The sequence below is a fragment of the Pan troglodytes genome, chromosome 10, assembly GCF_028858775.2.
Source record: "Pan troglodytes isolate AG18354 chromosome 10, NHGRI_mPanTro3-v2.0_pri, whole genome shotgun sequence".
Taxonomy (NCBI): domain Eukaryota; kingdom Metazoa; phylum Chordata; class Mammalia; order Primates; family Hominidae; genus Pan; species Pan troglodytes.
The window spans coordinates 44364646-44379172 of NC_072408.2; the positions used below are offsets into that span (position 1 = coordinate 44364646).

Here is a 14527-nt window from a genome sequence, read left to right on the forward strand (position 1 = left end):
CTGCACTTCAGCCTGGGCGAAAGAGCGAGACTCCATCTCAAAAAAAAAAAAAAAAAGAAAAGAAAAGAATCCCACTAATTTAAAGAAAATAATTACAGAGAAAAAACTATCTGTACAAAGATGTTCAAAGTAATATAAAACAACTAAAAATTTTAACAAAGGAAAAATATTTAAATTAAGTTTGAGATAATACTATAGAACATTATACATCCATTTAAAAAATATCATGATACAAATAGAAACATGAAAGTGTCTTATGAAATCAGGTTGAGGGGAAAAATCAGAATATATATGTGCTATATATATAAATACAAACTCACAATTATATAATTACCATAGTTATATGAAAACTATGTTAAAAAATTGAAAACAACATAAAGAAATGAACATGAATGTTGGCTATGAGGTGGAGAAATCTGGGGGTCAAGTCTTCACTTTTTTCTTTCATTTAGCTTTTAAAATAATTTTATAAAGTAACACGTGTTAACAAATATGTACTTACTTCAGAAATTTTGGAAAATAAGGAATATAATGTCTACCAGCCACCTCGAACTTAACATCCAAAGGAGATCTCTTGATTTTCCTCCTAAACCTGCTGTTCTCCTTGGTCTTCCCCATCTTAATAAATAGCACAACCATTCATTCAGTTGTTCAGTCCAAAAATCTAAGAGTCATACTTGATTCCTCTTTCACCCATGCCCACCATCATTAGCAAAACCTGTCAGCTCTATCTTCAAAATAAGTACCCAATTCAGCCACTTTCATCACCTCTACCTTAGCATAAGCCACCCTCCCCTATTGCCTGAGCTGCTGCCAGCCTCCTAGCTGGTCTCCCTGCTACCACTCTGTCCCTTCCAGTCTTACTGGCTTTCTTGGTGTTCCTCAAACACACCAAGCTCATTCCTCCTCAAGACCTTTGCATTTTCTGTACCCCTGCCCTGGAATGTTCTTACTCCCAGATATTCTCATAATTTGCTTCTCACTTGATTCAGGTCTCTACTCAGATGTCTCCTCAGAAGTCATCTCTAATCATCCTAAATAAAGTAACTCCCTCACTCCCTACCTTCTTAAAACATATCACTACCTAAAATTATATATGTGTGTGTGTGTGTGTGTGTGTGTGTGTAGAATTATAGCACTATAACCAAGAAAACAAATATAGACTTGTTTGCTTGTTGACAGTGTCTCCTCCAAGAGAATGTAAGCTCCATGGGGTCGGTCAGGGACTGTCTGTGTCCTGTATACTACTGTATCTGGAACAGTGACCAACAGAGTAAGGATTCAATAAATATGGAGGAAGAAAATTAATCAAAAAATGTATAATCTTACCAACTAGAGAGACATAGAGCAACACAATAAACATTTTGGTGTATTTTCTTCCAATCTTTTTCATGTGTGTGGGGGGTGCACACATGCACGTGTGTGTGTGTACGGTATGTGTATATGTATATGGTTTAGTAAAAGCAAGATTCTTTGACAGTCTTACTGTATGCTCCATTTTATATTCCCTATGTTTTTCACATAAAATGTCAGAAACATGTCCACATATCTTTCTTATTTTTATTTTTTTGAGACAAAGTCTTGTTCTTTCGTCCAGGCTGGAGTGCAGTGGCATGATCTCAGCTCACTACAACCTCTGCCTCCCGGGTTCAAGTGATTCTCCTGTCTCAGCCTCCTGAGTAGCTGGGATTATAGGCATGCGCCAACATACTTGGCTACTTTTTTGTATTTTTAGTAAACACAGGGTTTTACCATGTCGGCCAGGTCTCAAACTCCTGACCTCAGGTGATCTGCCTGCCTCAGCCTTCCAAAGTGCTGGGATTACAGGCGTGAGCCACCACATCCAGCCTCTTTTTTTTTTTTTTTTTTTTTTTTTGAGACAGGATCTCTCTCTGTCACCCAGGCTGGAGTGCAGTGGTGTTATCTCGGCTCACTGCAATATCCGCCTCCCAGATTCAAGCGATCCTCCTGCCTCAGCCTCCCGAGTAGCTGGGACTACAGCACACATCATTGAGTATCATTACAAAATACTTATCATCATTAAGTATTTTTTAAAACTTTATTTTTAGACGGGGCGCGGTGGCTCACGCCTGTAATCCCAGCACTTTGGGAGGCTGAGGAGGGTGGATCACGAGGTCAAGAGATTAAGACCATCCTGGCCAACATGGTGAAACCCCGCCTCTACTAAAAAATACAAAAATTAGCTGGGCATGGTGGCGCGCGCCTGTAGTCCCAGCTACTCAGGAGACTGAGGCAGGAGAATCACTTGAACCCGGGAGGCAGAGGTTGCAGTGAGCTGAGATCACGCCACTGCACTCCAGTCTGGAGACAGAGCGAGACTCTGTCTCAAAAAAAAATTTTTTTTAACTGTTGTACAATATTCCATTGTAATACATTTACTCTAATTTTCTTTTTTTCTTTATGTCACCACAATTAAAATATTTTGTCTACATTGCTAATTATATCCTTAGGATAAATTTAAAAATTAGAGTTGCTGGGCCAAAGGGCATATACGTTTTTAAGACTCTAAGGTTAAACTGCCCTCTAAAGAGATTTATGCAACTTATATTACCTTTTTTTTTTTTTTTTTTTGAGACAAAGTCTCACTCTGTCGCCCAGGCTGGAGTGGAGTGGCACAATCTCGGCTCACTGCAACCTCTGCCTCATGGGTTCAAGCGATTCTTGTGCCTCAGCCTCCCGAATAGCTAGATTATAGACGCCTGCCACCACGCCCAGCTAATTTTTGTATTTTTAGTAGAGACAGGGTTTCGCCATGTTGGCCCGGCTGGTCCCAAATTCCTGACCTCAGGTGATCCAACCACCTCGGCCTCCCAAAGTGCTGGGATTATAGGCATGAGCCACTGCGCCCAGCCTATATTACTATTTTTAGTGTATGAGAAGCCAATTTCAATTATAGTCTTGCCAACACTTGTTTTTATCTTTTAAAAATCTTTGCCAATTCGACAAGTAAAAAAGTATTCTCCTTGTTTAAATTTTCATTTCTTTTTTATTTTTTAATATTTATTTTCATTTCATAAAATCCAGATGCTGCACAATCATTTCTTTGATTATTAGTGAGAATGAAATTTTTGTCATAAGGCAACTGGCCATTTGTACTTCTTTTTCGTAAATTATATATGTCCATTGCTCATTTCAATTTCATATTATTCTTATTAATTTACAAGAATTATTTGAATAGTAAGGATATTAACACGTCTCAACTTATCTGTTATTTTAAAATTTTGATTAGAGTTTTGGATGCCTGAAAGCATCACATTTTATGTAGTGAATTCTATCAATATTCTCTTTAAAGTTTTCTTCCATTGACTTTATATTTTATAATTGTTGAAGCTTATTTAGAAATACAAGATTTTTAAAGTTCAAGATATTAGGGGAAAAAAAAGTCATCTTTTTTTTTTCTTGAGATAGGATCTCACTCAGCCTAGGCTGGAGTGCAGTGGCATGATCACAGCTCACTGCAGCCTCAACCTCCTGGGCTCAAGGTATCCTCCCACCTCAGCCTCCCAAGTAGCTGACTACAGGTATGTGCCACCACATCCAGCTAATTATTTTGATTTTTTTTCTTTTCTTTTTTTTTTTTTTTGTAGAGACAGGGTCTCATTATATTGCCTAGGCTAGTCTCAAACTTCTGGCCTCAAGTAATCCTCCAGCTTCAACTCCCAAAAGCCCTGGAATTACAGGGATAACCCATTATGCCTGGCCTAAAAAAAAGTCTTTTAAAAGTTTTTTCAAAGGACACTATTTTAGGCACTAACTGTATTTGGAAACACTTCCCAGCTCACTCATTTCTTGGTCTGGTATTTTCATTTGCTACACATTCTTTCTTTGCATATATAGGCCATTTATTGAGGGTCCATTGTGTAGATGACAAGATGCCAAGTGCTGAGGGAAATGAAAAAAGACAGAAAGTCCTATGCAAGTTATCTTTGCATGGTGCCAACCACAGCACCATTTGCAATTAGATACATTACAAACATTCTAGGAAATAATGGGTCTTATGTATTTGTCAAATTAGACCTTTTGAAAGAATGTGAGCCATTGAATCTGCTAATAAGGGCATATTGTATGTTCACATTGTAGGTATGAGCCTGGTGAGTAGATTGTAAACAAAGGAAAAAATAAGTGGCTGTCAAACCCAAAAATTAAGAACAGACAGAAGCAAGAATCCCTAATCCATTCTTAGCTGAGAACATCTCTGGGGGTAATCTTCCCAGCTCCTAAATATAACCCTAGGGATTCCAGACATGCTGACTTTTCACATGGCCCTTCCTATGTTCTGTAATTTGAGGCCCCCAGGTATACAGTTGGTGCAAGGACTATGACCTCTTCCTCCTTGGCCTTCTTTTTGGCATCATCCAACTTCTTCTTTTTGCTTTCAGGCATGAGATCATCTAGCCAGCTCAGCTCTCGCTTAGAGAAACAGAGATCCATGACTTTCCTGACAAAGACCAAGGCCAAAACCTGAAGAAAAATTTTAAAAAAAAAAGTGAATTAAAGGGACTAATTTCCTTCCTGGACTTAAAAGCAAAGCCTTATTTTCACAGCAGACTAGGACATTTCAAGCAAAATCAAACTCATAATAATCCTAACAGTCACCATTTATTGAATGCTTTCTTTGTGCCAGGTAACATGTGTTACATACAGTATTTTAACTATCATAACAGCTCTACAACTTAGAGAGCAGCTAACTGGATTCTGTCATTGAAAAGATGAGCACATCATCTGCAGATGGCTAGGGGTCAGCAGGAAGGCTACAGGACAGCAGGTGGGTAGAAAGCCTCTGCCGGAGCTGGGCCATGGTGGGACCAGCCACAGCCACCCAAGCATTACTCACAGTGGGATGATGGGTTCTCCTAGAAGATCATCTTTATTCCCTTTGATCCTTTGCCTATACATTCCCCTACCCAAATCCTTGCTTTGGGCCTGCATCATTTGTCTCTAGTGGTTTTTGTCTCTGCCCTCTGGCCTGGCCTGACACTCGCTTTATAAATGAGGAAACTGAGGCCCAGAGAGAGAAAGTGACTTGCCTAAAATCTGACAGCTGATTTCCCCGATAAAGGTATGTCCAGGGCATCCCAACTGCTGCTCCACTTTCTTTCCATGAGGGCCATTTTAGCCAAAGGAAAACAAAGAATTAATCCTGCCTGGGTGGACTGGTGTTCATCAGCTATAATTGGTGACTGGACAAGGAATGAGGCAAATCAGGCTTATTAAATTCAAGTACATTTCTCTCTAATTTAGTGACTACTTTCCTAATACATCTGGAATTGATAGGATCCCTTCTAGGAGTTCCCAGTAATCTGCTATTTATTTAACCCATGAACGTAACACACGAATACAAACCCTTACATGTAGCCTGACAAAATTGAGAAACCCACCAGGAGGGTGTGGATCTAGAGGATTAGAAAAAAATTAAAGATAGAATTTCCATATGATCCAGCAATTCCACTCCTGGCATATACCCCAAAGAACTGAAAACAGAGACACAAACAGATATTTGTACACCCATATTTACAACAGTATCATTGACAGGTGAATGGATAAACAAAATGTAGTATTTACATACAGTGGGATACTATTCAATCTTAAAAAGGAAGGAAATTCTGACACATGCTACAACATGGATGAACCCTGAAGACATTAGGCTAAATGAAATTAGCCAGTCACAAGCTGGGCGCAGTGGCTCATGTCTGTAATCCCAGCACTTTGGGAGGTTGAGACGGGTGGATCACCTGAGGTCAGGAGTTTGAGACCAGCCTGGCCAACACAGTGAAACCCCGTCTGTACTAAAAAAAATACAAAAAAAATTAGCTGGGTGTGGTGGCAGGCACCTGTAATCCCAGCTATTAGGGAGGCTGAGGCAGGAGAATCGCTTGAACCTGGGAGGTGGAGGTCACAGTGAGCCGAGATCATGCCATTGCACTCCAGCCTGGGTAACAAGAGTGAAACTCCATCTCAAAAAAAAAAAAAAAAAAAAAAGAAGAAAGAAGAAAGAAAGAAAGAAAAGAAATTAGCCAGTCACAAAAGGACAAATTCTGTGATTCACTTATATGACGTACCTAGAATAATCAATACATAGAGACAGAAAGTAGAATGGTGGTTGCCAGGGGCTGAGGGTATGGGAGAATGGAAATTTAGTGTTTAATAGGTACAGAGTTTCAGCTTTGCAAGATGTAAAAAGTTCCAGAGCTGGAGGGTGGTAATAGCTCCACAGCAATGTGAATGTACTTAATGCCACTCAACTGTACACTTAAAAATGGTAAATTTTAAAGTTATAATATTTTACCATTAAAAAATAACAATGATAATAAGAATTTATTTTTTAAAAACCACCTCACCATCATTGGGAAAACAATGGCAGCTGGAGATGCCTTGATGACCCAGAGCAGGACGAGACAGGTCAACTGGATGAGGGTGAAGAGGTGCACTTTGCGCAGCGGCACATGCCGCAGGTAGATGAAATCTGGCTGGTGCTTTGCGGGCATCCCAAAGAGCTTTAGACGATCAAAGAACTGAAAGGAAGGAACTGGCATTTATTTTCAGGAGGGCACTCTGGGTCAGAAGCTTTGCTAGACCAATTCATATCTCTTACATTACCTGCTCTGAAAGGTAGGTAACACCATTTCCTCTGGACAGAAATGGAAACTGAGACTTTAAAAGACCAGGCAATTTGGCCAAGGTTATTAAGTGGCAAAGTCAAAATTTGAATCCATCTTTTCTAATTCTAGGTTCAAACTTCTTTCTCTTATCCCACGCTGTGTCTCCTAAGAGAGCTCTTTCTCAGGGGGTGTTGAAAACAAAATAAACCAATTACATCTTTTTGCTTATTATCAAAACCAAATTTCTTACTTGTTTTAGGAGTTTGGAGCCATTCATTGATTATTTATAGTGAAAAGATAAAATAAAACCTCATAACATCCTAGATATATAAAAAATGATCATCCTTACAATAAGGAAAAAAGAGAATCAAGAGATTAAATAACCTGCCCAAGTTCATAGTAGAACTCAGTATGTAAGAATGGCCATAGGAAAAAAAAAAAGAATGGCCATAGGACATTCCATTCAAACAAAGAATAATCAGCCTAAGTTATTATATTATCTGGAATACCCAAGTTATCAATGACAAGCTCCTGATTTTTCTTTTTGAAAGACTTAGAGCAATAGTTGATGGATGGAAAAATGCGGAGTATAACAAGAAGTGACATCTCCTTACCAGGAGCAACTCCCACTATTCCCCTATCTCTTCTGCCAATGAACCCTCTCCCAAAGTTAAACACCCCATTTTTATACTTTAGCCTGGCACTAACCTAGATCTGTCCATGAGTGAAAGCCAGTTTGGTTCTTGATCAACCTTTCAGATCCAAGTTTACTAGCACCTGGCAAAGCAACTAATGTTTAATACATGCCAAAAAAAATTGTCTGTTGAATAATTAATGAATAACTGGAGCCATGACATCAAGCCAGACCACCCTGGAAGTCTCTGTACTCTCCTGCCAACATGGCTGTTTTTCTCCCTATATCCAAATACATGTCTAAAATAGCCTAAGTGGCAAGACTAGGAAACAATTTTCTCAAGAACTGGTTGTGCTTCTCTTGGGGAGCTGTCCCTCCCTGGACAGGACATGCAAACTTGCAGTGAGAAGAAACTGCCCTGGCTGAACCATACAATACCTGAATTCCCTGTAGTGAAGAAACTCCCATGTAGAGGAAAACTCCGTAGAGTACCGGCATCGGAATAAACTGAAGACAAAAGGACAAGAAAGGCCAGAAATTAAATTTGGTATCATAGCACACTCAAAACTATATAAACTTTTAAATCTCCAAGAATGAAACAAAGTCACAAAATAGCTGCAGACACATTGCATTAGTTTCTGCTGCCTGTGGGTGACTTAGGAGTAGAAGCAAAAGCAGAAGCTGACAATGATAAAAATCATTTGGTTCTGAAATGAAATGATTACATGTAAGTTAGACTTCCCATCTCACCCATCTGGCTCTTCCTCCTCCATGGGGATGGGCACACATACACACACACACAAACACACACACAAACACACCCCTCTCTTATAGAAATAATGCCTTTTAAATCTTCTGTAATCTCACAATCATCTCCTCAGGGATTTGATGTATTTTAACGTGAACCAAAAAAGCTTCCTTTTTTACTGACCAGTGGCTTGAGGGCAAGAGTGGGGACGTATCTTATCAAAGAGGTAATGGTCTGGGGGGAAACACCGACATTATTATACTGCACTTGAACATCCACACAGTATTTGAACATGACTTTCTGATCACATCATGTCTATCAACCTAGGTAATCTTCAGATTGACTCTGAGGTAGGGAAATTGGGCCTATAGAATCAAGGCAAGGAAAGTCTCAGAGCTGAAAACTAAACTGGACTATAATTTAGTTTTTTTGGGACTATATAAATATTCTCAAACCTAATTTGTGGAATTAGAAAATCCCTCCAAACTAACACATGAACAGAAAACCAAACACTGCATGTTCTCACTCATAAGTGGGAGCTGAACAATGAGAACACATGGACACAGAGAGGGGAACATCACACACCAGGGCCTGTTGGGGGGTGGGGGGCAAGGGGAGGGAGAGCATTAGGACAAATACCTAATGCATGTGGGGCTTAAAACCCAGATGATCGGTTGACAGGTGCAGCAAACCACCATGGCACATGTATACCTAGGTAACAAACCTGCACGTTTTGCACATGTATCCCAGAACTTAAAGTAAAATTTTAAAAAACAAAGAATTAGAAAATCCCCCATTGGATTTTATGTTCCAGCTGTAGAGTGATTAGACATTCCAATTCGATGTTGTTTGTGAACTACTGAATAGTTGTCCTAAGAGAACTGTCCTGAAGCAGCTAGGGGAAAGCCCAGGGATGGCCACTGCCATGCCTTCATGGTTCTATCTTGGAGAAGCAGCAACGTTTAGGCTCTTCCAGATGGTGCCTCAACCAGGTGGGAGTGGGAGTTGGGCTGGGGACAGGGAATATGAGGTGGGAAAGGGGTGTCAGCAGAGGTGGGTGGTAAGGTTGAGTGGAAAGTGAGGGGACAGGAAGATGGTTCAGAAATCCTTCCCATCCCTCTCAGTTCTCACCCTTGAAGGGCATTTGTGGTACAGGCTGGGGTGGTTGAAGATTTGCCAAAAAAAAGGAAAGAGGAGGCAAGGGAGACAAGGCAGTGCTCCAGAATGGTTGGCACCTGGGAATACAGCCGTAAAGTTTCCTTCTCACCCCAATCTCCCAGATGCAGGCCTTCCACCCACAAAACATTTTTTTAATGTTCAAAGTATCCTCTATCTGTACCAAAACAAAACAAAACAAAAAAAAACCTCTCTTTTAGCCCCACTTCTCATACTAGCCACTGCCATTTTTCCATCTTGCTTCGCAGAAAAACCTCTTGAAAGATTTGCCTGCAGTCTTTACTTCCTTATCTCCTATTCACTCTTTAGCCACCTATAATTGGATTTCTACTCTATAGTTCCACTGAATTCCTTCTCTGATAAGATACCCCCAACTCCTGCCTCAAGTCACTGGTCAGTAAAAAAGTTCCATGTTAAAATGCACTAAATCCCTAAGGATTTGGAAGATTTTTGAGATTGTGGAAGATTTAAAAGGCATCATTTCTGTTAAAGAGGGGTGTGTGTGTGTGTGTGTGTGTGTGTGTGTGTCTGCCCATCCCCAGACAGGGGTGGAGGAAGAGCCAGACATGGAGGCCTGTAATCTAACTTACATGTAATCATTTCATTTCAGAACAAAATGATTTTTATCATGGTCAGCTTCTGCTTTTGCTTCTACTTCTAAATCACCCACAGGCAGCAGAAACTAATGCAATCCACTGACTCTGCTGTTGTCAGATAACCTGAGGCCTCCAATGTTGCTAAATCCAATGGCCTTAGCTTAGTCTTCATTTTCCAAGACGTGTCTACCCAATCCCTCTTTCTTGAAACATTTTCCTTACTTGGCTTCCCTAATACCACATCCCCCTAGTTTTCCTCCCACCTCTCTGGCAGTTCCTTCTGAGACTCTGTTGCTACCTCTTCTTCTATCCAACCTCCAACTCTGCTCTTATGTCCCACTTCTCTTTTACGTCGTCTCTTTTCCCTGAGTTCTCTCATCTATTCCCTCGGCTTTCAATACCACCTGTGTGCTGTTGACTCCCAAATTTATACCCAAATTTATATTTTAGTCCAGAACCCTCCTCTAGCCTCTTCACTTAGATGACTCCCAGACATCTCACTCCACATCTGATCACAGCCCCACCCCTCACAAAAATCATACAATCTTTTCCATCTTAATAAATGCCATCACACTCCACCAGATGGTCAAGTCAGAAACCTAACAGGTTTCTTCGATTTTTCTATTTTCCTCACCCCATTCCACATCCAGTCAACAATTGAGACCTTTGGGTCTGCCTCCAAGCTATGCAGAAGCCATGCGTTTTTATCTGTCCCTGCTACCAGCTTCCTTATCCAAGCCACCATCATCTGTCACCTGCAACAGCTTCACTGGTCTGTCTGCTTCTATTCTTCCCTAGACCTCAGCCAGAGTGATCTTTTTAAACTAGCTGGATCATGTCCCTCTCCTGTTAAAACCCTTCAAATGTTACCTTGCCCACTGTCGACAAGGCCCTACATGATCTGCCCCTGCCTCTCTTTCCTTCTCATTGCACTGTGCTCTTGTCTTGACTCAATGCCCATGAGCCACATGGCCCTGATATTTCGTAGAACACATATCACTCTTTCCCACCTAAGGGCCTGACTAGACTGCTTTTCTCCCCTCCTTCCATGCCATGGCTCCACCTCATCTTTTTTTTTTTTTTTTTTTTTTGAGATGGAGTCTCGCTCTGTTGCCCTGGCTGGAGTGCAGTGGCATGATCTCGGCTCACTGCAAGCTCCGCCTCCTGGGTTCACGCCATTCTCCCGCCTCAGCCTCCTGAGTAGCTGGGACTACAGGCGCCTGCCACCACACCCGGCTAATTTTGTTTTTGTATTTTTAGTAGAGACGAGGTTTCACTGTGTTAGCCAGGATGGTCTCGATCTCCGAACCTCATGATCCACCCGCCTCAGCCTCCCAAAGTGCTGGGATTACAGGTGTGAGCCACCGCGCCTGGCCTCCACCTCATCTTAAATAGCATCTCCTCAGAGAAGCCTTCTCTGACCATCCTACTAAAACAGACCCCTCTCAGTTCTCTATAGTGCCAGAAAGCACTGTGTATTTCCTTTATATCACTATTCACATTCTGTAGTTATCATGTTTGTTTCTTAACTAATTTTCTTAACTACATGTTATCTGTCTTATCCCTCTAGAATAAACTCTTTCAGGGCAGGGATTTATACTTGTATCTATTTGGCACCACTGTATTTCCAGCACCTGGCAGGATTCCTGGCACAAATCAGGCCCTTGATATTTGCTGAATGACTGAAAGGATGATTACCTTTAAGATAGCCGTCATGAAGACTGAGCAGCCCATCAGCACAAAGATCATAAGGCCTGTCACTCTCTGTTCTCGGATGCCCAGGAACTTGGGCTGTTCTCCAGGAGCAGAGCATTCAGATTCTAGCTTGAGGCTGTTCACATGTGTGATGGACAAGACAGTTGCAGCTACAAACCAGGGCAGGCCCATGATGGAGCAGACACCCAGCATGATGGCCACCATCAGTAGGTCCAGGTGGTAGCCACAGCCTTTCTGTGGGGAAACAGAGTCTTTGTCACCATCAGTAGGCTAGCTGTAGTAGGGCATAGAACAGTGAGCTAGGGGTCTCAGGCCCAAAGCAGGAAGGGGTGTATGGATAAGAAGGAAGGGGTTCAGGGATCCAAGAGGAGTCTTGTAGCCCCTCCTGGTTAGGAGGAAACAAAGAAGAAAAAGGGGAATCTTAGCCTGTCCTATATATGCCAATATTGATTATTTTTCCAAGTGCCTCCAGCTTACTCTGAGTCTTACACATTCAAAGATCCATTCTTCTCTGGAAGATTAACCAGACACCCTGCCACATCTTGACCATTCTAGATGGTAGAAACTATGGGAGTTAGAGGTAAGTGTCCTTATTGGCTTCCTACCACATACCCCCAGATCCTTGACAGATTTGGATATTGCTTGCCTGCTCTGTTACTTCCCTAGGATCCTAGGGTTCCAGTTTCGGCTTAGAAACTATAGTAACAGACACCAGTGGGAGAATACCTGCCTCTAGGAAACAGTGGCCCAGGCCCCCACCTGAACCTCAGGAAGACAAGCTGTACAGTTGCTTGACCCAAAGCATATAGCTATATAGGGATCACCAGGAACTCTACCCAATCACCTTCCCCACAGGTGTGAGAGGAGAGTAATGGAGTCCACGTTGCTTTCATACCATACAACCATGTTCCACTCTAATCTCCAAAGCAATCTTTGTTATTAAAGAATGGAAACCCCTTATCAACCTCTTCTATGAGATTCTACAATTTCTGGTCTAGATGTGCTTACCCTAAAATTTTACGAAAATGTAACAGGTTGCCATAGCAGCCTTCTAGGTCAGAACCTCTTTTTACCTTGAGCTTATGTTCCTTCCTGTTAATAATGACGGCTGTGATCTGCTGATCCATGAATATCAAGATAGTACAGAGAAGAGCTGGGATAATTGCAGCTATCACAGTCCACCAGGGATTGGGGCCAATGGGATTAATAATCCATCCGCGATCATCCCTTGTTGGCTAAGGGGGAAAATATATTATTTTTGTATTTTAAGTTATAGTCATTGGGGTAAAACATATCAAACTGGATCACAATATCCATATTTCTTTTTATTCTTGAGTGAGGTTCTTAAAAAAAAAAAAGGCATGAAATACAGCAACTCCTTAGGAAATCTATGACCTTGTTCTGAAACCATTTCCCAAAGAGTTAAAGACACCAATGACTAACAGAAATTCTTGGGTTTGCAGGATGGTAGATAAGAAAAGAAACAACTTGCTGAAACCCCCTTGGCACAGGAGACCCAGAGGTAGCATGAAGAGATAACTATGAATGCCTGAGGACTTTCCAGACCTCCCCTTTCCTTCTACCAATAACCTACTATCCCAGAATCTACCCCCTAAACATTTTCTAATTATTGCAGTAAAGCCAGTGCAGGCAGACAGATTTGAGCTGAATTCCTGTCTCCTTGTTAGTAAACTTGAAATAAAAAACTTTTCTTCTCTCAAAAACCTGGTATCATAGTATTGGCTTCTAGCACATTGGGCAGCAAGCCCCTTTTGCTCAGTAATAGTTCCGAATCCCCTTTGAAACAGTCAATCTTCAATTATTAATTTCTTGTGAAATATTCATTAATCTTGCACTTCCTTCCACTTACTTTCCAAACCTCTGTGTAGAGAGAAAACAAGTGTATCTCAACATTAACCCAAGTAAAATATAATTAACAACTGTATCTGTTGTCAAAAAAATTTAATGACTTCCAAAGACAAATATAAATAACTTAGACTATTCTCCTACGACTTCTCTCCAGAGCCACATAATGTGTGTCTACAGCATAAATAAAGGCAAAGTGGAGCCATCTGCATGGAATCTCTTGGGCTTTGAATGGACTGGATTGCTCCAAGGGGCTTCTCCCATCAATAGTGAAACAGGGGTCCAGCCATCAGAGACTTGAGAAGGAGCCTAAGACGGCTAAAGTTGGGGGTTTGTTTGACCTAGGATCCTCTCCAATGCCCCTGTAATACAACTGTTTATAAATCTTATTGGGGTGTTCACAACATATCTAAACTCACCTAGATCCTTACCCCACCCCTGCAGTGTACTCTGAGGAAGACAAGTTCGCCCTTTTTTGGCAAGTGGTGCTAGAGGATAAAAGGCCAGGGATACCAACTAGACCAGAGTTGACCCAAATTCAAGAAACAAAGCACAGACTGTTATATTTGATTTGGTTCCTTATTAGTCATGACTCCAGGATTCAAAGACTCTTTAATAACACCACCAAGTCCAAAATTATGAATGGGTTAGCTTCTAAAAGTTTACAGAATCTATGTTTCCCTAACAACAATGTTCTAAGTGGTAGTTAAGTTCTCAGACCAACACAAAAACTTATTAAATAAACCCTTAATGATGTGATACCCCTAGTAATAGTACTAGCCTTCAGATTGGGTCATGGGAGTTGAGTGCCATGTGGTACAATAGGGAGAGACAAAAAGAAGAAAACTTCTTCTCTGCCTCCTGAAAATGGAGCCTGTCATGAGCAACATTTTCTTTGACATTCTCCCGTTTCCCTTTCTCCCCTGTCCTACCTCCCAGAGGCGTTCTTCACAGATGTCCCAGAAATTCAGTGCCTTCTGACTATCTTAGGCCTATCCCTTTGGAACCTTTCCAAGGACTGCTTAATGTTCCCATATTACCTATTTTTAGACAAAATCCATTCCTCCTGCAGCACTGATCTCAGCTAGGTATTAGAGAGAAAGCTGATTGTGCTCATTCACACAAAGGCAAGAATGCCATATTCTAGAAGGTATTATACTTACAAGAGGGA

General features: G+C 41.2%; 1 protein-coding gene across 3 annotated transcripts in view; it reads right to left on the reverse strand.

The window, feature by feature from the left end:
* The window catches only part of SLC4A8 (solute carrier family 4 member 8), an 88561-nt gene that overhangs the window by 12872 nt on the left and 61162 nt on the right, over nucleotides 1–14527 (reverse strand). The window contains exons 18-22 of one of the 3 annotated variants that reach the window (XM_001147055.7): nucleotides 12564–12725; nucleotides 11473–11724; nucleotides 7693–7761; nucleotides 6360–6533; nucleotides 4345–4482 (exon numbers count right to left, since the gene is read on the reverse strand). In XM_001147055.7, coding sequence (XP_001147055.6) covers nucleotides 4345–4482; nucleotides 6360–6533; nucleotides 7693–7761; nucleotides 11473–11724; nucleotides 12564–12725 — 795 coding nt within the window. The remainder of the gene's footprint in view (nucleotides 1–4344; nucleotides 4483–6359; nucleotides 6534–7692; nucleotides 7762–11472; nucleotides 11725–12563; nucleotides 12726–14527) is intronic. The other 2 variants (XM_016923368.4, XM_054663326.2) reach the window with 2 other exon arrangements.